Here is a 24,740-nt window from a genome sequence, read left to right as displayed (position 1 = left end):
ATTTTTGTAGGACCTACGGTTAAAAAATATGATTTTTTAAAACGAGTTTTGTCATAACATTAAGGTCAATGGAATGTTGTGATAAAAATGATAAGAAAAGCAAAAATGTGCACAATAATGCAAGTTTTCTACTTATAGACAAACATAATATATCAAATTAAAGCATAGAGTGTGCATAAAATTTATATTTATTTATTGTAAGTAAATCCTTCTATGTTTTAATTATTTTTTTAAATAACTCTCTCTTCAATCAAACACTTTTTAGACTTGAATACTATTAAATAGAGCTTGTTTTCCAATTTAAAAAAAAAACAAAAAACAAATTATGTTTTTATTTCAAATAGAAGAGAAGTTATGATTTTTTGTTTAAATTGATATTTTGTTCTTCTTTATCTTTGTATTTTTGGTTCCCGAATTTGACATTCTGTTATTAAAGCATGCAAATCTTTCTTACTATTTAATATTTTAAATTCTAATTTTAAGACATTTTGTCACATTTTAAACATGTTCTTTATAGCATGATATGATGTCAATCTTTCATTTTAAACTATTTTTATTACTGTTAGAATCAGAATTTTAGTGCATGAACAAATTTTTTTTTCTTAGTTTAAATAAGGCAGTCATTACTTTGATGTTTGATAACACCCAATAATTAAAAAAGTGCCAATAATTACATGTAAACATTATTAGTTGGAATGAAGAGGGCAAAATAACGTTTCAAAATTTAAATGTAACCTTGGCACATTTTCATAAATAAAATGATAGTTTTATAAACTTGAAATTGAGATATATGGCACTGGTAATATTTCAGTATTTTTAAAGTACTTACAAGTATTTACATTTAAGACATTATTAGGTCTTTAAAAAGAACATCACATGCTAGTGAGAGTTTTGAAATATAGCATAGTCTTCTGCTAAGTTGTCATCATCTTCCTCCTTCCAATAAGCCACAACATATTTTTCAGGATCATTTTTTTCAAGCGATCTATCCTTCTTAAGTAAATGACAGGTTCATTGTCATACCATGCATGACATATACGTCTGCCAGATGCCAGCAAGTAAATCATATATTTGGTCTACAGACCTATCAATCATCTCAGGAAATGTTGCTTTGATTACGTGTTTATGTTTAAGTTTCTCAACATTTTCTTGACATCCTTCCTTTTTTTGGTTTCTTTTGTTTTGACCTACGTTACATTTCCTGTATATGTTCTGAATTCTTTAAGCTGTTTCCTTTCCTCTTGCTATGTACAGCCCCAATGCCCAGGATATAAAGCTATATCTGTATGGATTAGTGAGTGAATATAAGTAGTGCATTGTTGTTGTTTCTTTTAGCACAAATTTTTGATGAAATAAAGTATAATGTGGCATTAGGAGATTTTGCCTTTGCTGCACTAAACATTACCATCAATTCCTCACTATCCATATTGTTTGATTTTCAATTTGGGATATGAAATAAATTGATGTTTTTCAATAACATCTGCCCCTGCAGGTAGACACAATTTCAACATTTTTTCAAGCTCCTCATCTTTAGGGGAGAACAAAATTAAGGAATTCCAAACAGGATATTCAGCAACTAGATAGTATTGTTAAAAAAGTCTTGCTTCATTAACCCATATCCTACTTTGTACACTGGGAGTGTACGTTTCTAAAAAAAATATATTAAATTAAGGAAGAGAGTTTTTTTAACTTTTTGTTTCGTTTCTGTTCAGGTACATATTTTTATACATTTTTAAACTGCTCTTTACTTCTTGCAGCCATTTATTATTATTTTATCGCTTTTCAAAGTGACCACATTGCAAAAAATTGAAAAAAACAATTACCTTCTTAAAAATGTAAGTATTTACATAATTCTGTGATATAAAACAAATAAAGATACTTTATTTATATACATTTGCTATCCTATTTTCATAAAAAAATAATAGATTTAATATTTGTCGTTTACTTTTTTTTTAATTAATTTTTTTGTTACGTACACTGTGAGTGTACATAGCAGGATATGCCACTGTACGATTCAGACCACCACTTCAATAACAAACATAGTATTACAAATGTAGATGTAGATCTAGATAAAAATAAATGTATACATCTGTATATTTATATATTTATTTGCTCTTTACTTAATGCCTAGAAGGTTTTAATCAATTTATTTTGCAATTTTATAATATTTATTTACAATAATTGATCTAGATCTAGTGGTCTAGATCTAGACTACATACATTATGATTATGATTAATTTTAACTTAAAATATTTTTTTTAGGTCTAAAAGAGCCTTTACAGCTCATGAAGTAATCAGCATGATTGAGGATGAGGACCTTGATTTTATTTCTGCTGATGTATTCATTATGCCTCCCGACGATGGCCAAAATTCAGACGAAGACAGTGGAGATGAGGATGGTGGCCAGCCAGATAACTTGTGCCCTTCTCAACTGAATAGTCAGGCAGAGTTTATCTTGCATGGTTTACAAAGTAAGCTTAATTAAAATATGCACTTCAACTTCATTCTTTTTTTTATTTGATAGTTTAATGTTGATAACTTATTTAATTATTTTTTTAATTATATTTTTTTAGGTACGACATCTGAAGATGGAGCTGCAGATAACATCATTGGTAATGATGAACCAAGTATGCCTCAAACTTCTGCAAGTAGAAAAAGGAAAATCGAAAGAAAGAAGAGGCTATGGATTAAATCGCAGGTGGACGGAATTGAACAAATGCCGTGGTGTGATGGCGTTAGAGCCAACGAAGAACATGAGGTGGATTATCTCACACCCGTGCATTTTTTTGAACAGTTCTTTGACTCAGAAATGTTAGATTTCATAGTTTTGAATACTGAAAAGTATGCCAGAGAGATTAAAGGAAAACACCAGTTTTCAACGAGTGCCTCCGAAATTAAAGCCTGTATAGCTACTCTTTTGTTGTCAGGCTATTCTATTTTTCCCAGACGAGAGATGTACTGGGAACGCAGTGAGGATTGTGGTATTAAGGCAGTTTATAATGCCATGAGCCGAAACAGATTCAATGAACTCTTGAGATACATTCATCTTTCAGACAACAACAATCTGGATTCAACAGACAAGCTAAGCAAAGTGAGGCAATATTTAAATCTTATAAATGAAAGGTGCTTAAGAAATTTCTCATCAGTTCAAAATCTAAGCATCGATGAGACCATGGTACCATATTTCGGCAGACATTCTGCCAAGCAATTTATAAAAAATAAACCTGTAAGGTTTGGCTACAAAGTATGGAGTTTAGCCACCCCATCAGGCTATGTCGCTCAGTTTGATCCTTATGTTGGTGCCTCAGCAACAATCGATAGACATGAACTTGGGCTAGGCCCTGGCGTTGTGCTGAATCTTATAGCCTGCCTTCCTCCAAAACCCTACAGACTATATTTTGATAATTACTTCACAACTCTAGCACTGATGGACAGATTATCAGAAAAGGGAATTGGAGCTACAGGCACTATCAGAGCCAACAGGCTTGAACAATGTCCACTGTTGCCTGGGACTGAAATGAAGAAAAAAGAAAGAGGATTTTATGACTACAGATCTGATAAACATAGCAATTTAATTATTTTACAGTGGAATGACAACAGTGTGGTTTCTATTGCTTCCAACTTTGCTGGTGACATGCCATTGAAAGCAGTTCAGCGATGGTCAAAAAAGGAAAAAAAATTTATTCAGGTTACACAGCCAAACATCATTTCACTTTACAACCAAAATATGGGAGGAGTTGATAGAGCTGACCAAAATGTAGCCAAATACAGGATCTCTATCAGAACCAAAAAGTGGTGGTGGCCCTTTTTTGCCTGGCCAATCGATTTATGTGTACAAAATGCTTGGCTACTTTATCGTCAGTCTGAGTTGTTCACATCACAGCCTCTGGACTTGTTGGCTTTCAGAAGACATGTTGTGAACTCTTGGTTTCTGCAGTGGGACACCCAAAAAAGTAGAAGCACCACTCCTTCAAAGTCTACAATTTGCAAAAGAGTGCCATTGGAAATGAGGTTGTGGGAAGCCAAACATATGAGAATTGACCTCAGCACAACCAGACGATGTGCGATTTGCAAAAAGACATGCAATAAAGGATGCTCAGTGTGCCCTGTTGGGCTACATTTTAAATGTTTTAATCTTTTTCATGGCCATACAATGTAAATAATTCTGGTTTTGGTTTCATTGTTTTCTTTGTACAAAAATGTACTTTCTAAAAAAAAAAAAAAAAATGTTTTTTCTACTGAATCTTCATATAATTTTTGTTAATAAAAATTAAAATTTAACTTTAAATGAACATATTTTTTTATTAATTTTTGTTTTTAAATGTTACAAATAATTTACTTTAAATATAAATAGCAAAAAAAAAAAAAAAAAAAAAAGTTATATAATATTCCTCACGGGGCCACTTCCTGCTATGTACACTGGCAGTGTACGTCTTGTAAAATCTATACTAGGTGGAATTTTTCAAAAATTTTTTTTGCAATGTCTTAGTTAGACCAATAGAGATTGATAAACACTAAAATGAATATGTTTACACCAATAATAAAGTTTTGGCTGTTAATGGGTTAAAAATAAGAACAAGAGGATTTGCAACAGACTTCTTAATACGATCCAGGGCATCTTTGATGATTGCTTTAAAATAAGCCATCCTTTCTATTTTTTGGATGTAAAATAGCTTTAACCATGGGGCTGTTAGAAGTTTACCTACCATCCCTAAGGCACACATTTGTTTGTTTGCTGTCTCATCACAAAAATCTTTCTCTATAACTGATTGTAATCCTCCACAGGTGAGACTATCATTTCTTTAAAAATCTAACAGGATAGTGTCATGGTGTATTATACTGTATACATATTCCAAAAATGTGAAACAAAATGTGCAATCTATTGCCTCTATAGCGAGGTATAAGACCTTTAACTTTAGGTAAAATATTTTTAATTACAAAACAGACAAAATCCTTTTGGGTCACCTTTACTGTTGATGAAACGCAGTTTACTAATTTGTAATAAATTATACTATATTTGCTGCTATACATTCGTTTGCCATATATATAAATATCCTTTCTTGGTCTTGGTCTCCATAGTTTTTAGTTCAGTTTTGCATATACTTGCAATAGTGTCCAGGGGGAGAAGATTACATTTCAGCTGGTTCAAAGGTTTTTGCCATATATCACACACTCTTGTTATTGTTGCATGGTTGACCGCTGCACGATCACTCATTGTGTTAGAGATAGATGTTTTTAATAATTGTCTCTCTACATGATTCATAATGATAATCTAGCTTCTTGTAGTCAGCATAGAGGTGTGCTAAATGATCAATTGAGGAAGTAATATGCTACTCATAATCTTCTGCCAACTCACCACTTAACGAATCCAGTGCAAAAACATAACAATCATTTTTGGTAGTAATTATTAGTAATGTGTATAGCATTGCCATGAACATCTTCTTCTTCCTGATCCTGTGTAGTGCCATCAAATCCAAGAGTTAAATTTTGTGTTGACATTGCTACTTCTGCTACCTGATATTCAATATTGTGCAATCACACCTATTATTAGATTATAGATCTAGTAGAGTCTAGATCTAGATCCAATTCCCTCTCCATTTCCTCCACAGAACACCTCTTGGCTCTAGTCTCTGGCATGATGTAGATCTAGAATCTAGGGTCTAGGATCTATATAATCAAATGATATTGATATGATAATCTAGATAAGAGTAAGTTCAGTAAGAGGACTAGAGTCTTAGTCTAGCCTAGTCTAGGAGTCAAGACTAAAGTGTCACTTAGAAGTTAGAGCCAGCTGTCAGTAAGTTCAGTATGAGTAACTGAGTAAGTTACTTGACTCGAGTAATACAGATCATTATCATTATATGCTAGGACAAATTTGTACAAATACTCCTTCTTCCCTAGTGCTATTAGAGCATGGAATGGGTTGCCTGAGCTAGCCAGGAAAACCAGTGACTTGGCAGAATTTAAGTCATTGGTTAATATGCATGACTAGATCTAAATCATGTAAATGCATGACGCGTAGGACGTAATCATCTTCTTTTTTGAAGTAACGTCTGTATTATATAAGATAAGATAAGAAGATCTAGCCTCAAATCCAGATTTACTCATTGGGTAGGCAATCTAACTATTTACTAACTTCATATAGATCTAGAGTCAGACTCTCCCTTTAGAGTTAAGATCTATGCCGAGGATGGACTCTAGTCTAGTCAGTATCACTCATTCGCTGGGACGCTGGTCATAGAGTCTAGATCTATTCTAGTAGTTACAAATAATGTTATCAGAATATATTTCCGGTTTTGAATTAGATTCACACCACAGACCTATATATATGCTCAGTAGATCTATTTGAGAATGGACAAGGTTTAGATTACGATGCAGGTCTCTTTGGCAACGCCGTTTTGGCGACTGGAAGTCTTGGTGCTGTGAATATTGTAGACATAAAATGTACATTGATTTTCTTCTTCTTCTTCTAGCCAGCTTTATTACTGCTGAGCTGTGAGCTTTTTTGCAGACTGTGCCAAGGAAAAAAAGTTGTTCAATATATATACTGCCGTACAGGGTGTTGGTATACATTGAAAAAACATTTTGTATTGTGTATGTGTATTTCTGTTACAATTATGTGCATAGGTAAAAGAGGTAATTTCCACTTTATTTTTTTCCTTTATATTTAAAACTTTTTCTTATTTGTTAAAAGTGAAAACTTTTTTGTTCTTTTTAAATAGGTCCCTAAAATAGATTTATGTTATTACAAAATGTTGAATGGTTTCTAAAACTCCTGGCGCTTAAACGGCCGTCGTCAAAACGGCGGCGCCAAAAAAGTCTCGTAGCACTTAGATCTAGATCTGGGGCGGACTGGGAGTCTAAATTGTCCTGGTACCAGGATCATAGCCAACATTGCGGAAAGGGGTTCTTTGCACTTAGACCCGTGACCATTAAGGTAGATAGGAGCCCACATGATCCCTTGGAAAAAAATGTTGACTGTAATATTTTAAATGTATCAAATTTATATCTTGTAGCCCAGTGATGGCCAAAATACGGCCCGCGGGCCGGACGTGCTTCCATCCGGCCCGCTGAAACGTCAACACAAAATATAGAAAATCCCCCCCCCCCCCAAAAAAAAAAAAAGTTCAAAATGTATCTTTACCTACGTTAGGGCTCTCAATTTTTTCTTATGGATTACTACCAAGGCATTTAACATTTGTGCGTTAATGAAATAGGACTATAGAATCTATAGTAGGAAAAGTGAACGAATCTTTACTTTTTGTAGAACATGATAGCATTACTGGCCAACATGTTTGTTTTTAAAAAGAAAGTGTGGCTGTTTCTTTAAAAAAAAAAACAAAAAAAAAAAACCAAGAATAAAATATAAACAGAACCTACGCCATTTTAGAACTGTAAAGAGAAAATTCAAATAACTCAATAATTCAATGTACTAGATCCCTGGGTTTGAAATAAAATAGTTTCAGGTCAATTTCATTAAGTTTTTTTTTTTGTATCTTTTCCATCATAATATGTGGCCCGCGACACTAGTGTTAGAAATTAAAATGGCCCTCAGATTGAAATAGGTTGGGCATCACTGTTGTAGCCTATTTCTTGTTAGTAATCGTTAGGCCTATAAAAACATTACTACTTGTAGGACGTCTAATCATACGCATAGTGGGGGGGGGGGCAAGGGTGCATGATGCACTGGGCGCCACTCTCAAAGGAACGCCAAAAGATTTTTAAAACAAATAAATGTATGGAAATTGTAAAAAATATTATTTAAACTAATAAAATTTTTCACATAGCACAAATTACTTACTGCAATACATGATCTGTCTGATAAATTATCGTTATGTTTAGTTTAATTCTACAAGAGAATTCCACTTGGATTATATCTGATGTTTCACCGTGTTGGATACAATGCGCTGTGTTTATGACAATTTGTCAATAAGGCATGCATCTACCTAGTATAAGATTAAGGCACATTCCTCGTTCTATATGCTAGGGCAAATTTGTACAAATGCTCATTCTTCCCTAATGCTATTAGAGCATGAAATGAGTTGCCTGAGCCAGCCAGGACAATCAATGACTTGGCAGAATTTAAGTCATTGGTTAACATACATGACAAGATGCATGACGCGTAGGATGTAATCATCTTTTTTTGAAGGAACGTCTGTATTATAAGATAAGAATTGCGTTTGCAATGAAAAATCTTTTACTTATATCAAATCCAATTATCGATTAATATAGTGTTGTGTTCCTTCATTGTAGGCCTAGCCTACTCTCGTAGTTTGTTCAATAGTTTTATAGGCACTCCCAAATCCCCGTACGTGTCACAAGATCTTTATAACAATACAATGTCTCCAAAACACAATCTTGACAATAACCTATTGTATGATAAATGATTACCAGACGTCTAATAAGAGAATGACATGTTCTGATTTTTTGAGGTCGCGTCCGACGTGCTTGAACCTAAAGCTGGCTATGCTACATTTGCAAGAAATATGACTGTTTAGTTTTTCTTATTTTCGACAAACTCCTTCGTGAAGATTGGAGTTTGTTTATTTGAGGCTGTTCATAGGATTTTTTTTTTTTACTCTGAGCATCTCGGGATATGTGAACTTTCTATTTTTAAAAGCGTTTTTGCAGATCAAAGAAACTCTATTTTTACTATCTTCTTTTGGCGTAATGCTGGGTCAAACGAGGCAGCGATTGCATGAAGGCATCTACGTCAGGTATCGCTCAGACGGTAATGTGTTCAATCTTTGACGTCTAATGTCCCATACAAAAAACAAAAAAACAGAGCCGGTGTTTGCGCCCTGCTAGCTTACAATGAACATGATCTCCAGATCGTGGTCAACGAATTTTCAAACGCTGCCGCCTCTTTCGGTTTATCTATAAACCTCGGGAAAACAGAAATCATGTTCCAGAAGTCACCCAATGAAACCTACTCAGCCCCAAAAATCACCGTAAATGGACAGCCCCTTAACGTTGTAAACCACTTTACATATCTAGGAAGCATAGTATCAAATTACGCATCGCTTTCAAGGAAGTTGATAACCGTCTGGCCAGGGCCTTTAAAGGGTGACCCACAAAGTAAAAAGGGGGCTAATTCACCAGTTACGTAGAATTTCTTTCCCTTGTTCAAGATATCTGGTACCAAACAAAATAATTAATTAGCAATAGTTAATTTACTAATTGGTTAATTTTTTAAAACTGATTCTTGTTTAGTCAGGTAAAAGAAACAATTGTGCTAAATATCAGCTAGATCCGAGATTGAGCCTTTAACTATATAGAAAAAAAAAACACTTCATAATCTCAAAACCAACTCAATAGGGTTGCCTAAATTATGTTTAAAAAAAAAAAAAAAGAACTAACAATTAAAACAAACAGGTTGTTGAGCTTTAAGATCTCAATATATGCAAATCTATTTAGAACTATCAATCTTAAGCACTTTACAAAAAGGAGCAGGATATACACATTATTTGTTAAGAAAGCATCAACAATATTCAACAATATTCAATGAAAAAACAACAACAACAACATTAAAACAGAGACAAACAAGAAAAGATTATACATTTTGATATCCAGTTAATGGTAGTGAAAAAAAAAAGTAACAGTTCATTTCTTGAAATGTGTCATTTGTACTAGAGCTCTGTTGTGGCATTATCATGTTAGAGGATGCTTCAAGGAGGGTGGGTCAGAGTGGATAACTGAGTGGCATTATTATGGTACCTCTGGGACAGCAGGAGTCTCAGGTGGAACATTTAAAGATTACACCTCTGGGACTGCAGGAGTCTCAGGTGGAACATTCAATGAGAATGCTTCTTGCAGGCAGAGGTCTCAAATGCTGCAGGTTTCTGTGTCATATTCAGTGGGCCTCACAATAGAACAATAAAACTCATAAATGGAAGCAGAAGCAAATCTAAGAGTATATCAGTAAAACAGACAAATTTGCTTTATGGAAGAGAGGTTCCCATCAGGCCAAATCTGGTGGTAATTTGTAACTCATCTTAAAGATAATAGTGGAATCTACACACAGTCTAGACCATTTACAATTCTGTTTCAATAGAGCTCATAAACTGTTTCTAAACCATTAGGGTTGAAACTTATCAATTATATATGCTTTTAGAATAAACAAACATTTTTCTAAGAATATCACATTGAAATTGTTTGATCACAGCATTCATAACTTATAATTATAACTTTTATATAGCTCTACTTTCATGCTTATAACATGCTCAGAGCACTATGGTCCACTCTCATTTGTGGACCAGTGGGGGGAGGGGGTATCTATGAGAAGCTTTTACTGCGCTGCCTTTAGGTGCTCAGTAAACACAACTTTGCTCGAGTTGGGTGTCAAGCCCCCTTCATAGGTAGCCAAGTTCAAGTGTACATAGCCTCTCGACCACGCTTCCCGCAGTCTCAAGTGGAATATTCAATGAGAATATGTTTAACAAAATAGTCTGAATTAACAATCACATTCATACTACTCATCTCTCATCTTTGCCTGTGGTCCCGTCTGGGACATATGCCACCAACCAGCTTCCTCCAGGCATCTCTTGCCCATCTGTTTGTCATGTGGTTCCAAATCCGCATGCCTGGGTGGTCCCCTCTTCCTCTTTCCTTGGGGTTCCAGGTGAGGGGTTGCCTAGATATGTTGGATGCAGGCTTGCAAAGGTTGTGACCTATCCCTTCCATCTCCAGCGTCTCTGAAGATATCTACATCACCTTCAATCACTTTTTATTCACAACTTAGGTAATTTGTTTAACAAAATGGTCCTAATGTACAATCATATCCATAGTACAATTAGCATCAATTAATTGTATTTCATCCTGATAGAATAATTTACACATGTTAAAAAGAGATATGAGCCAAAGGGGTGTTTTTTTTTTTCCTTCTATATATCTCAGAAATCTAAGAAATTAGTAGTTTAATCTTTTATAAATCAGTATGAATCAGCTGGTGTCTTTTCAAATCTGAAGACAGGGAAAATTCTTTCAGACATAACTGACATTTGTATTGTTTTTCACGAGTATGTAACAACTGGTGAGTTTTCAAACTTGAAGATTAGGAAAATTCTTTTTGACATACATTTAAATGTTTTTTCACCAGTTTGAACCACGTCATGCTTTTTCAAATATGAAAGCTGGTGTTTTCTCAAATCTGAAGAATGTGAAAATATTTTAAAACATACCTGACATTTGAATGCTTCTTTATTAGTATGTAACAACAGGTGTTTTTTCATATATGAAGGATTAATAAAACCTTTTTGACATATTTGACATTTGAATGTTTTTTCACCAGTATGAATAAGATGGTGAATTTTCAAATATGCAGATGTAGAAAATTTTTTGTGGCACATTTGACATTTGAATGGTTTTTTATTACCATGTAACAACTGGTGAGTTATCAAATTTGAGGAATAACAAAATTCTTTCATTTGACATTTGAACGGTTTTTCACCAGTATGTATTATCTGGTATTTTTTCAAAGAAGAGGTATATGAAAACAGTTTAAAGCATGTTTGATATTGTGATGCTTCCTTATGAGTATGCAACAGCTGGTGCTTTTTCATATACAAGGAATCAACAAAACCTTTTTCACATATTTGACATTTGAATGTTTTTTCGCCAGTATGAATCTATGAATCAGCTGATGAATTTTCAAATATGAAGATCGAAAATTTTTGAAGGCATACTTGACATTTGAATGGCTTTTTATTATCAGTATGCAACAACTGGTGAGTTTTCAAACTTGATGAATAAGAAAATTCTTTTAGACATATTTGACACTGGTATGGTTTTTTTTTATCAATATGTAAAAAATCATGGGTTTTCAAACTTGAAGACCCAGAAAATTGTTTTAGACATATTTTACATTTGAATGGTTTTTCCACAGTATGAATCATCTTGTGGCGTTTTAATTCTGATTTTCTCAAAAAACATTTTTGACATGTTTGACATTTGAAATTTTTTTGTTTATCAGTATGAATCATCTGGTGAGTTTTCAAACTTGATGATGAGGAAAATTCTTTTAGACAAATTTGACATTTGATTGTTTTTTCACAAGTATGTCTCAGCAGGTGATTTTTGAAACTTTTAGAATAAGAAAATTCATGTTGACATATGTGGCATTTAAATGGTTTTTCACCAGTAAGAATTGGCTGGTGAGTTTTTAAATGAAAAGGTCTAGTGAACTCTTTTAGACCTATTTGATGCTGGTTTCTATTAGTTTCATGAGAAGAAACAAAATCCACTTCTTTACTTAAAACTGTTTCATTAGGTCTGTATTGTTCTTGTTGATCTTGCATGTTATCAGTCTGTACACACTTTCCCAAAGTCATTTCTTTTTCTTCCTCACTGAACTGCACCTGAGATCAAAACAAAAAAGGAAACATGAACTCAAAAGTCAAATTATTCTTACTTTGATGATTAGTGTCATGCACCAGGGTATTTTTGTGTTTCTATTTGCTTAAAGAGCCAAAAGTATGTTTGTTAGCAGCGTATATAAATTAAACTGTTATTTAAATTAAATAGAGATCAAACAAGTAAAAAAAGGATTCAGTAAGATGTTACTGTAATTAAGGTAGATGATGTTTCATTAATTTTAAACTATATTTGTTGACATTTTTTTTTTCAAAATATTTGAAGATGGTGGTAAGAGTAAAAAAAACATCAAAATGCAACTTTGACACCATAAAATCAATTTAAAATTTGCACCTAGTTATATATTTTTAACTTAGAAATTTATGCTAGCTGTTTTCCTTTCTTAATAATGAAAGTTTTTATTTCATTACGTACATTAAATTATTTTTTTTTAGGCAACACTGCATGACATCTTTCTTTCCTAGATGTTACTGTCTCAGGGGGAATGAATTACTCTGTATTGTGATTATTTATCATTAGTGTAAAAAAATAATCAGATATAATTAAAGAAATGAATTTTTGGAAGTATTTGTAGTGCTGGAATCCTTCTTGCTAATAATGTTGGGTGTGACCCTTGGGTCTGGTTACCTAGAAAGTATTCCAAGTGACGTACTGGTTTTAAAACACCCCTTGGGTCTGGTTACCTTAGAAAGATTATCATTTTCTTCACCAGTATAAGCCAACTTGTGTCTTTTCATTTCTGAAGATGTTGAAAATCCACGTTGACATATTAACATTTTAATGTTTTTTAAAACAGTATGACTAAGCTGGTGATTTTTCAAATGTGAAGATTGAGAAAATTCTTTCAGGCAGATCTGACATTGAAATGATTTTTGAAAATTAATTTCTTTTCTTAAAACTTGTTCCCTATGATGGTATTCTTCTAATTGATCTTGCATGTTTTCAGCCAGTTCATAGTTTTCAGAAGTCATTACCTCGTCTTTTTCAATAAACTGCACCTGTTGAAAAGATAAACAATGAAAACAACTCAAATATCAACCATTCTTCAATTCTTAGAATTTTTTAAGCACTAAAACCGAGATTATCATTAACCCATTAGCTCCTTCTGCAGTTGGAAATGTTTTCCCGTTTTTGCCTAAACCTTTTCTAAAACCCCCTATTCAATATACTTGATTTAAACTTTTTAAATAGAAGATTTCTTCTAGTCTCGTTGCAAGCGTGATTACAAATCATTTTGGAGATTACTGATTCTATTTTTTATAAAATCGGTAAGGTTTTTATTTTTTAAATAATTTTTCAAACGAACAGGCCCATTGCCCCAGCGTATAAGCCCCCACATGGGAAAATGGGTATTTTTGAAGTTTTTTATATTTTAGTGATATTAAATGTATATATTTTTAAAAACTAGACATATAGTTCTATTTTTAAAGCTGTTTGTTTGTTTATATGTATTAGATATTCAATTTGATTATTTTTTTCAAAATACATATTTTTTAGGATTTTTTAAATACTGAGTTATCCCTCCTTGCTTAGGACTTTGGAAGGGGTTTTTTGAACCGGAAATAGGAGCTATTGGGTTAAAATAAAAGTAAATTTTTACAAGAAAAAAAAAAGTAAAAGTATTCTGTAAGATGTTACTGTCATTTACATTTGTGTCAACATATTTTTGGAAGGCTTGTAAGAGACAAAAAGAGTATCTACCTGTAGCTCTAGAAGTATTCCATAAACTCTTTTCAACATTTGCACCAAGGCATACAGCATTTTAACTTAGAAATAGTATTAGCTGTTTTCCTTTATTGTAAGATAAGATAAGATAATTTTATTGATCCAATCAAATGGAAATTCAGTTTGACTACAATTGACAACCTCATCTAATGAATGGAAGTTTTTTTATTACTAAAAAAAAAAAGTAAAGTTCCCCTTTCAGAACTTGCAATCTATAGGGCAGATGATGTTAAGGTCATCAGTTTCTTTGACTAACAAGTAACGTGCAGGATGTCATGTGGCCAGCACAACGACCAACTGCTTTTACTTTCCTCCAGCTACTCAAATTGAGTGGAGTAAACTCAGGGGTGCCCAAACAATCCCAAAGTACCAGTCTTTACCAAGATTTGAACCCAAGACCCCAGGTTTGGAAGGCAAGCCCTTAACCACTCACTCAATGTTGGAAGACCGTTCGGTCTGGTTACCTCGCTAAGATTCTCGTGGTTTTCAACATTAAGAACAGTCTGGTGTCTTTCTAAATCTGAGGAATCTGAAAATCCACGTTGACAAATTAACATTTTAATGTTTTTTAAACCTGTATGAATCTGCTGATGATTTCTCAAGTGTGAAGATTGAGAAAATTCTTTTAGACAAATCTGACATTTAAATGTTTTTTCAGTGGTATGGATTTGCCTGTGTTTTCTGAATTGGTGTTTTCTCAATTGTGAAGATGTAGCAAATCCTTTAAGGCAAATTTCACATATGAATGGCTTTTCACCAGTATGAGTCATCTGGTGACATTTCAAATTATGAGGATTAGAAAAACCTTTTTGACATGTACGACATTTAAAGGGCTTCTCTCCAGTATGAGTCAGCAGGTGACGTCTTAAATGAAAAGGTGTTGATAATTGTTTAAGACATATCTGACACAGATTTTGTTTAGTTTGATGACAAGTTTCTGTACTTATAACTGTTTCATTAGGTCTACATGGTTCTAATTGATCTCGTATGTTATTAGCCAGAAAACATTTTTCTGAAGTCATATCTTGGTCTTCCTCAATTAGCTTCTCCTGCTGAGAAAAAAAAAATTGAACTCAATCTTAAGTTTTTCTTACTTTGATTCTTAGTATTTTTATTTAATTAAATAAAGATCAATTAAGCAAATTCTTAAACGAGCAAAAAAAAATTATTTTTTTTCAAAATAAAGTTTATATAAGAAAAAGACCTGCACAAATACTGCCATATGTTTCAACATCTGCAACTGACCAAACCTACCCATGCCACGTATGCGGCCGGCTTTTTAAAGCGAGGATTGGACTTTAGTCATCTTCGAGTCCATAGGAAATGAGAAATGTGCTCATCTTCGACAACGAAGGATATATATATATATATTGGAATTTTATTACGCTTTTTCTATATAAAACACAATTGTTTAATTTCAAATGATTGATTAATGAATTGGTTTATTTTTTATTGATTTGTGTGATTTTAGTCTACAATGAATGATTGTGCAAAGTTTCAACTTTATCTGAGAATGGGAAGTAGGAAAAATAATGTGTTAGAGATTTGTACCACACAGAGTGAGTTGATAGAAGCATTGTAAAAAACAAAAATTTCGGAAGATCAATTATGGGAGTCTGTGTTTCAAAAATAAAAACTATACGTCTTTACAGATATTTTTTCAAGACATTCTAATAAGGTTTGTAAGAGACAAAAATAACATCAACCTGCAGCTCTGGAGACATTCTTAATCTTTTAAAATTTGCACCGAGGCATACAGAATATAACTTAGAAAATAGCATTAGATTTTTTCCCCCATTTCTATATGTTGACAAAATAGCTAAGCTGCAACGTATACAGGACAATGACGCACGAATAGTACTTAGAAAAACAAAACAAGATTCTGCTACTACGCTCTTGCGCACGCTCCATTGGCTTCCTGTGGAAGCGAGAATCGATTACAAGGCCGCCACACTTTGTTATCAGTGTATATATAATGAGATGCTCTTGTACCTTAGCAAACTGATTACTCCATATGTCCCCCAGAGAGCCCTGTGCTCAATGGACTCAACACTTTTAGTGGAGCAACGTTTCTCCCTCAAAAGCTACAGTTTGCAGGCTTTTTCAGTGCACGGACCAAAGGTTTGGAACTCACTCCCCATTGATTTCAGACAGACAACATGCTACACCACTTTTAAGAAGAACATTAAGACCTACTTGTTAAAAATTTTTTAGATTAGTTCTTGAATGTTGCTGCCGTGTTTGTGTTTGTAATGTTATTACAGCGCCTTGAGCCTACATTTTGTTTGTTAACAGCGCTTTATAAATAAAATTATTATTATTATTATTATTATGTTTCTTAGTTTGAATGGCTACTTGGAGAACATATAGTAGATGATAACAGCCATTCTAAGAATGTATATTAGAGAGATAACAGTCATTCTGAGAATGTATAGTAGAGAGGTAACAGCCACTCTGAGAACATATAGTAAAGAGATAACAGCCACTATGAGAATGTATAGTAAAGAGATAACAGCCACCCTGAGAAAGTATAGTAAAGAGATAACAGCCACTATGAGAATGTATAGTAAAGAGGTAACAGCCGCTATGAGAATGTATAGTAGAGAGATAACAGCCACTCTGAGAATGTATAGTAGAGAGATAACAGCGACTATGAGAATGTATAGTAAAGAGATAACAGCCACTATGAGAATGTATAGTAAAGAGGTAACAGCCGCTATGAGAATGTATAGTAGAGAGATAACAGCCACTCTGAGAATGTATAGTAGAGAGATAACAGCGACTATGAGAATGTATAGTAAAGAGATAACAGCCACTATGAGAATGTATAGTAAAGAGATAACAGCCACCCTGAGAAAGTATAGTAAAGAGATAACAGCCACTATGAGAATGTATAGTAAAGAGGTAACAGCCGCTATGAGAATGTATAGTAGAGAGATAACAGCCACTCTGAGAATGTATAGTAAAGAGATAACAGCCACTCTGAGAATGTATAGTAAAGAGATAACAACCACTCTGAGAATGTATAGTAAAGAGATAACAGCCACTATGAGAATGTATAGGAGAGAGATTACTTTTTGTCTTAAACATTTTTGTTTTGCAAGAAAATATCCCTAGCTGTTCCTGTGATATTAGAAATTAAAAGTTTATAAACAGCAAGATTATAGAAAGATTTTTCACTGTGATAATTTATCAATTATTATGATGAGTGAAAAAAGAAGTGATTGTGTCATTATCAGATCACATTACTGGAAAGTGGCAAATGTATATATTTGAAGTTAGTCTCTATTAAATATTCAAAGTAGGATTTAGGCCTAAGTATAGAAAGAAGCAAGTGAAGTTTTGTTAAGCGGTACTAAAAAGATACTAATGCATGTTCAATACTAGGTCATATCTATATTTCTTTCTGTATTCTGAATTATGCTGTTCTGATTATCACCACATTTTATTATGTAATAAAGTTATCTCCCTCTGCCTTGATAGACAATGGATGCAAATGAATGAGTTACTGGTGTCACATGCTTCACCATAAGTTCACCATAAGTTGGGGAGAATCTTTTCAACTAAAACATTTTTTTCCTTCTTCAATTGAAAGACCTTTAACCCACTAATTAGGACTCTGCATGCACACTTCTTTGACCCGTTAGATGTAGTTCTGAAGGAAAAAAATTTGCACTCTCAAAGAGCCCACATTGTAATGCTCTCTCTGCACTAAAGACAAATGATTACTTTATTCTTCAATGAAACAACCCTATCTACCCCAGAAACGCTCTTTGATATCTGAAGGTCCTTTACAACACATTAAACAGCAGAGTTTAGGCCTCTAGCATTATAATCATGATTATGAATATAGGTCTCAGCATTATAATCATGATTATGAATATAGGTCTCTAGCATTATAATCATGATTATGAATATAGGTCTCTAGCATTATAATCATGATTATGAATAAGATGTCATTATTTTCTCTTTTGGGGGAACGTCTGTAAATTATAAGATATAGAATGTTCCCTACATTCCTGCTTGTATCAGTTGCTAGTCTTGGTGTTAATCAAGTTTCTTTAACATAATTAACTCTTTCTCTCCTGACAATGCCAATGTTGATTTAACCTCCATTAAACTAAAAGGAGTTTTTGGGCTTATAAACTTTAATTTGTGTTGTGTAAAAAGAGCATGCTTTCTCCTACAATTTAATACCAAATATAACATTTTCTGATAACAAACAAAAAAGTTGAGTATAACAGGATGGTGAAATACAAATGATCAAAATGAATAAAACTATCGAAACGAAAATAATTATGGAGAAAAAGAGTTAATCAATAGGTGGGAAAAAAAAAAGGGGGGGGGGAGTTTAAAGTAGGAAAGTCGACAACTTTTTTAAAAAGAGTCTGGTAACACTTAAACATTTTCAAAAGTGTGCTACAGTGACTTTGTTTTATTTAAAAGATCTAGTCAAATGTATATTTACCTGATTCAAAGGCACTTCTGGAACTGGGGTCTGTCTAAGGGATTCATATTTTGGCATAATGATAGGTACACAATGACTGTTGTTAGCCTTCTCTGACATCACCAGAAGTCTTGAAGCTAAGGACAGTGATTTATTTGTATCAGTAAAATGAGTAATTTCCACCTCTTGTTTAAAAGTACTTTTCTGTAAGAGAAAAAAAGTTACTTTCATTAATTACTTATAATATGAAACTAATATTCAAATACAAAAAAGGACAGATAAATATATAACAATATAGATGCAAACATGAACAACATTCACATACCTTACATACACACACACACTAATTTGTAAACTCTCAAACCTTCACTACAAAGGACACCAAAGGACAAAATTATTAAAATAGAGTAAATTCAGAAAAGTTCTACCCAGCTCACCTCCCTAAACTTTGGTTTTCTGAAAGGGCACAGAATTGATTTGATATTATGTTCTAACACTTCACTGGTTCTCTTGAGAGGGCAAGCACTGAATATAAGGTGACAAGACTTTGTTCTCAATGCTTCAACAATGATGGAATGCACACAATTGATTTGATACTATGTTCTGCAGAGATACATTTACACCACAAACTCATTTCTTCTGTTATTTCTCTGTTTCATATTATAAATCTATGGCCTTCTTAGGTTGAAGCGTTCGGAACTGACTCATTATGAGGCTCAGACAAACAAAATTACTTCCCATCGTGATAATTTATTATGAATAGTCAGTAATTATTATTTTGTATTTTGTTATGACATGATTAGGATTTAGTATTTGTTTCTGGAATAAGGGGAAAGTTTTACTTAGGGACAAGTGACGTGACAGATCTTTAAAAATAAAAATGCTCTAGGATTTGATAGAGACAAGATACTTTTCCTATCACGGCAAGAATAAGAAGTAGTTTACGGACATAGTTGACATCGGACGATTCCCTTCTTGATCATTAAACATATTTGTTGACCAACATCAGCGTCGACTACATATCTTGATTGTTTTGGCCTTTCGCCGGTGTTACTGAATTAGTTTGAAAGTTACCTCCTGATCATTTCATTGATTACATTCAACACCGCAGAAGAGCCACAACAATTTATATTCTATTAAGTCAAAATATTTTATGCATGTAAATTAGGTGAATTCTGTTTTGCACTGGTTATGTTAATTTAAGGCCAAGGGTTCACGGTATGTGCTCTAAAATACCTGATCTCCAAAATTTTCAGCAAAGTTTTCGGATTGTTGTGAATGCAATTCTGAATTATCTTCATCTGCCTTCTCAATTTTTATCATAGACACATTGAAGTCTTGTTCTTCACATGGTTGTGTTAATGAATCTGTTTCTTCCACTTCCTCCTTCATATACTTTAAGACATGGTTCAGGTCAAAAGTAAAGTCATGCTTTGTATCAGACATCATAGACTTTTTTAATTTTTGCTACCTTACAAATTATACCTGTTGTAAAAAAAAAAAAAAGCTTTTTTAATTGATTTTTTTTTATTTAAAAAAAATGGCACAAACATTTAAAAGAAAATGTGTGTAAAATTCTGGAATCTGGCCTCAACAGTTTGTACAATTGGTGAAAGTCCTGCGGCATTAGTTTAAAAAGTCAAAACGTAGTAAATTTAAAACTTGAAAAGAGATTCCTAGAACTGTGCTAAGCCTTGATCTAGCCATTGAGATTTAAAGTATAACTAAAAAATTGTTAGCATTAATCACCTGGACAGATTTTTTTTTCATCTAGGCTTTGGATCTGGACAAAAGGGATTTTCAAAGGGGGACATTGCTGATAGATCTATAAAGTTATATTACCCACTGCCAATTGTTTATGTCATAATTGGATAGAGATATTTCTACAAATCTAAACTAAAGAATAATATTCCTTTTAGATATAAATCTAAGCCTAAGCCTTATACATAGTAATACGTACATGCATATATGTATGTTTGGAAAAGGCAAGTACTGACTTCTTTTTACTCTATTGTCAGTATTGAGTCTATTTAAACAGATAAAAAAATAGAATTAGTAATCTAGAATCTCTATATTTATATTATAGATCTCATATAATTGTAGATCTAGATTATTCTAGATTCTAGATAAAATATATAGATTTAGAATATTGCAGATCATCAGATTAAATCTAGCCTCACATCCAGATTTACTTATTAGTTAGTTAGGTAGGCAATCTAACTAGTTACTAACTTATTAAATTATATATATAACGTCAGACGACTCTCTCTAGGCTAGTCAGTATCACTAGTAGATCAAGACAAGATGATAGATATACATATTACATAGATCTAGGTCAGGATATTGAGGATTGAGTCAACATTGACAATAGAGATCTCCTACTATTGAATTTTGAATCTTATGACTCTATTGACTAAATAGATCTAGATCTAAGTATATTTTATTAATATTAATTCTAGACTAAGATTTGGATCTGTAACACTCTGTGTATATTAATATTTTGTCTTATACTTTATTTACATATAGTATATAACAGACGTTACTTCAAAAAAGAAGATGATTATGTCCTACGCGTCATGCATGTACGACTTAAATTCTACCAAGTCATTGGTTTTCCTGGTTGGCTCAGGCAACCAATTCCATGCTCTGATTCTAATAGCACTAGGCGTGACTAGGGAAGAAAGAGCATTTGTACCCCAGCATTAAATAAGCATATCAGGCCATATTGTCATGTGGAACAAGGAATGTGGTTTTATCTTTGTTTTTTTTTTTGTGTGTCTTTCTAAGTATTTTATTAATCTAGGTTTGGTTTTGTATTTGAAGATTATGATTACTGTTCAGTGTTTTATGTATAATTGCTAGACTTTACTTTTGAGTCTTCTCTCCTGAAGGCTTTCTAAATTTAATGATTTTATTAAAGTAAAGGCAAGGTGAAGGTGTTACTCTACTCTACTCAGTACTGTGACTGTCTTAGTCTTAGTGAACTTTTTTTTTTAGTGTTTAGTCTCTAATAGCTCTAACTTAGTCTAAGTCCTAAGTCTAGTAAAGTCACAAAGTGACTTAAAGTTGAAGTCTAGTTCAAATTCAAATGTAAATTTAATAATCATTATGAAAATGATATTGACATTATTGATGATATGATCATGATGAATGATGTCCCAATGATGATATTCATATTGATATTTATTGATAATCGTTAGTTAAGAATCTCACTCTCACTCACTGACTCAGTGTGACTCAGTTGACTCAGACCGACTCAAGTCCTCACTCAAGACAAGTCACTGACTCTATTATTAAAAATAATAATACGGCTCGAGTCCAGTTATAGCTGCGATCTAGACCTAGATCTACATATTTCGCCCTAAGACGGATGTGAACAAGAGACTCTAGAATCTAGTGTCTCTAAGATCTAGACGTAGATCTAGATCTAGCTTTTATTTCGGAATTTGTATCAGAATTTGTTTACAAATATTGTCATTAGAATCTATTTCCGGTTTTAAATTAGATCCACACCACAGACCTATATATATTATAATATATGCTCGCTAGAAAGACGTTTTGGCGACGCCGTTTTGACGACGTGGTCATTTTGCCGATGCCTAAACGGCCGTCGACAAAACGGCGGTGCCAAAACATCGCGTACCACTTAGATCTGGGGCGGACTGGGAGTCAAAAAATCGTTCTGGCTTCAGTATCGTAGCAAACATTACGCACAGGGGTTCTTTACACTTGGACCCATGAACATTAGGGCCACACGATTCCTTGAAAAAAATGTTGACTGAAAAAGTTTAAATATATCGAATTTATTTCTTGTATTACTTGTAAGCAATCGCTATATAGACCTATAATGATATTATTACTTGTAAGACGTAATAGCAATGCCTGAATTAGAAAATACTTTATAGGCCTATATGTAGCCTATATAGGAGCTTACTGATTTACCGGACGGCATGTGATGAGCCGATTTGGTTTTTTATTCCACTCAACCTAAAGGAATGGAGTCCAATTAATAGGCCTATTCTTGAACCCATGCTCTTTGATACTCATAATTTATGCACAATGTAGACCTAATAAGAAAATCTTAATCGACCACCTGCGGACAATGGTTATGCTTGCCCCAAATGTGGCAAAATATGTAGGTCACAGCTGGGGCTGCGCAGCCAGGGGAAATACTGCATTCCTCACTAATCTTCGAACTCGAAGACAAGCCTTATTAAAAATGCACTGAAAACCAAGCAACATAGCAGACTCTTTCAGATAACTTTGATTGGCACAAACATGATGTAGGGCCAAGGTAGAAAATTGTAGAAGCTACTATCCGTATTCGAGAGAAATCTTTGTACAGTTATATTTAAGTAGCGGACAGCTAACTATTAGAGCCGCTATAGGCCAACTGTTGTTGGTCATTGTTCGCAGTCGTTGTTTACTAATTCTAATAGCCATTGTCACAAGTATTCTGAATGGGATTATTATTGATATTCTGTGATAGACTATTAATGATCTGTACCTGTGTTTTATTTCAACTATAAACTCTATTTAAGTTCTCTTTGCAAATGGATTTATACTTTAAATGATACAGTTTGTTGCGATGAGTTTGAAAGCATTAAAGTTAAGGAAAATGTATTCAGTGCGGCGTCCTTCATTGTAGCAACTCCCCTCAACTCAAGAAAACATTAAGAAACTGGAACAGACACAAAATAGAGCAGTGAGATTCATAACAAACGATTATTCACATTTGACTAGAGTAACACCTTTAGTAAAATCACTAAATTTAGAAAGCCTTCAGGACAGAAGGCTCAAAAGTAAAGTAGCAATCATACATAAAACACTGAACCATAATCTTCAAATACAAAAACAAAATTTAATAAAATATTCTGAAAGACACAAAGATAAAGGCACATTTCTCGTACCATATGCTAGGACAAATTTGTACAAATACTCCTTCTTCCCTAGCGCTATTAGAGCATGGAAGGGGTTGCCTGAGCTAGCCAGGAAAACCAGTGACTTGGCAGAATTTAAGTCATTGGTTAATATGCATGACTAAAAAATGCATGACGCGTAGGACGTAATCATCTTCTTTTTTGAAGTAACGTCTGTATTATATAAGATAAGAAGCCTACTCTCGTAGTTTGTTGAATAGATTCACCGGCACTTCCGAATCCGCGTATGTCATAAGAGATCTTTGTAACAATACAATTTCTCCAAAACACAATCGTGAACTAACGTATTGTATTTCTATATGATAAATGATTACCAGACGTCAGACAAGAGGACATAGTCTGCTCTTTTGAGGCTGCGTCCAACATGCTTCTGCCTATACATTTGCAAGAAAGATGACAGTTGTTTTTTTTTTATTTTCGACTCTTCGTGGAGAGTGGAATTTGTTTATTTGAGGCTGTTCATAGGACATTTTTTTTTACTCAGAGCATCTCGGGATAGACTATGTGAACTTTTTTTTTTTTAAATGCGTTTTCGCAGATCAAAAAAAATATTTCTGCACAGAGAATGCAATAGGAAATGTGTATAATATGCTGCAAAAAAAAAAAAAAAAAAAAAAGTCGCTTTATTCTAGAAATATGATACCGGTAGGCCTGCTTCCTTTAGTTGTCTCACTAACATGAAAGCCTAAGATTTTTAGTGGAACATGATAATTTCGTATGTTAATGAAATCGCCTACGTGACTGAGAAACATCGATTTCGGTAGTTTTGGAACCAAATAGATTATTTTCCCAACATCTTGAATTTTCTCTTCAAAGTGTTTATAACTTCCCCAATCAATAAAACCTTTTTCACATAATTGACATTTGAATGGTTTGTATCGATATTAATATTTGAGTGCTAGATGGGATGCTGTCTTGGTGTTCCGATGAGATTGTGTTGATCAGACAATGCATTTTTCATGCTTTAATTTATGATAGATTTCTTTTAAACAATTACTCAACACTCAAACAACATGGTGATGCTGGAGATTCAAATGAAAACTATCAATTCAAAACAACTGAGATTCCTTCAACAATAAATACAAAGCTTTAATTTTGGAACTAGGAATCACTTTAATAATATACACACTGTACAATACAATTTCATGAAACAAATTTACTGTCATTATTCGAGCCCCCAACTGAATATATCCATCCTTTAAATACTTTTTACCACTTTCTCATTTGCAAAAAATCATTCTTTTCACTGCACTCAAT

The 24,740-nt window shown here is 33.3% G+C and overlaps 3 protein-coding genes across 7 annotated transcripts in view; 1 reads left to right on the top strand and 2 right to left on the bottom strand.

Moving 5' to 3' along the window:
• Positions 1–24,740, bottom strand: part of LOC106059128 (zinc finger protein 234-like) — a 41,893-nt gene that overhangs the window by 7,729 nt on the left and 9,424 nt on the right. Inside the window, exon 1 of one of the 4 annotated variants that reach the window (XM_056040408.1) lies at positions 6,136–6,247. The exons of 1 other annotated variant lie outside the window; for it this stretch is intronic. The gene's annotated coding sequence lies outside the window, so the exon portion shown is untranslated. Of the gene's footprint in view, positions 1–829; positions 1,429–6,135; positions 6,248–24,740 lie in introns of those variants that run through there. 2 more of the 4 variants (XM_056040411.1, XM_056040409.1) reach the window with 2 other exon arrangements.
• Positions 1,641–4,385, top strand: LOC129928070 (piggyBac transposable element-derived protein 3-like). The gene is made up of 3 exons (XM_056040397.1): positions 1,641–1,835; positions 2,262–2,470; positions 2,573–4,385. Coding segments are annotated over exons 1-3 (1,797 nt in total). The 5' UTR covers positions 1,641–1,833; the 3' UTR covers positions 4,159–4,385.
• LOC106075741 (zinc finger protein 665-like) lies at positions 9,347–20,186 on the bottom strand. 2 transcript variants are annotated; one of them, XM_056040384.1, is made up of 5 exons: positions 19,780–20,186; positions 18,565–18,747; positions 14,561–15,145; positions 13,055–13,369; positions 9,347–12,355 (listed from the first exon to the last, which is right to left on the bottom strand). In XM_056040384.1, exons 1-5 carry the CDS (start codon positions 19,990–19,992, stop codon positions 11,627–11,629), a joined length of 2,025 nt encoding a protein of 674 aa, XP_055896359.1. In that variant the 5' UTR covers positions 19,993–20,186; the 3' UTR covers positions 9,347–11,626. The 2 variants fall into 2 exon arrangements, with proteins under 2 accessions (XP_055896359.1, XP_055896358.1); XM_056040383.1 differs by having other exon boundaries at positions 14,561–15,148; positions 19,780–20,183.

Source organism: Biomphalaria glabrata, chromosome 9 (genome assembly GCF_947242115.1).
Source record: "Biomphalaria glabrata chromosome 9, xgBioGlab47.1, whole genome shotgun sequence".
Lineage (NCBI taxonomy): Eukaryota > Metazoa > Mollusca > Gastropoda > Planorbidae > Biomphalaria > Biomphalaria glabrata.
This window is presented reverse-complemented; position numbering and strand designations above follow the sequence as displayed.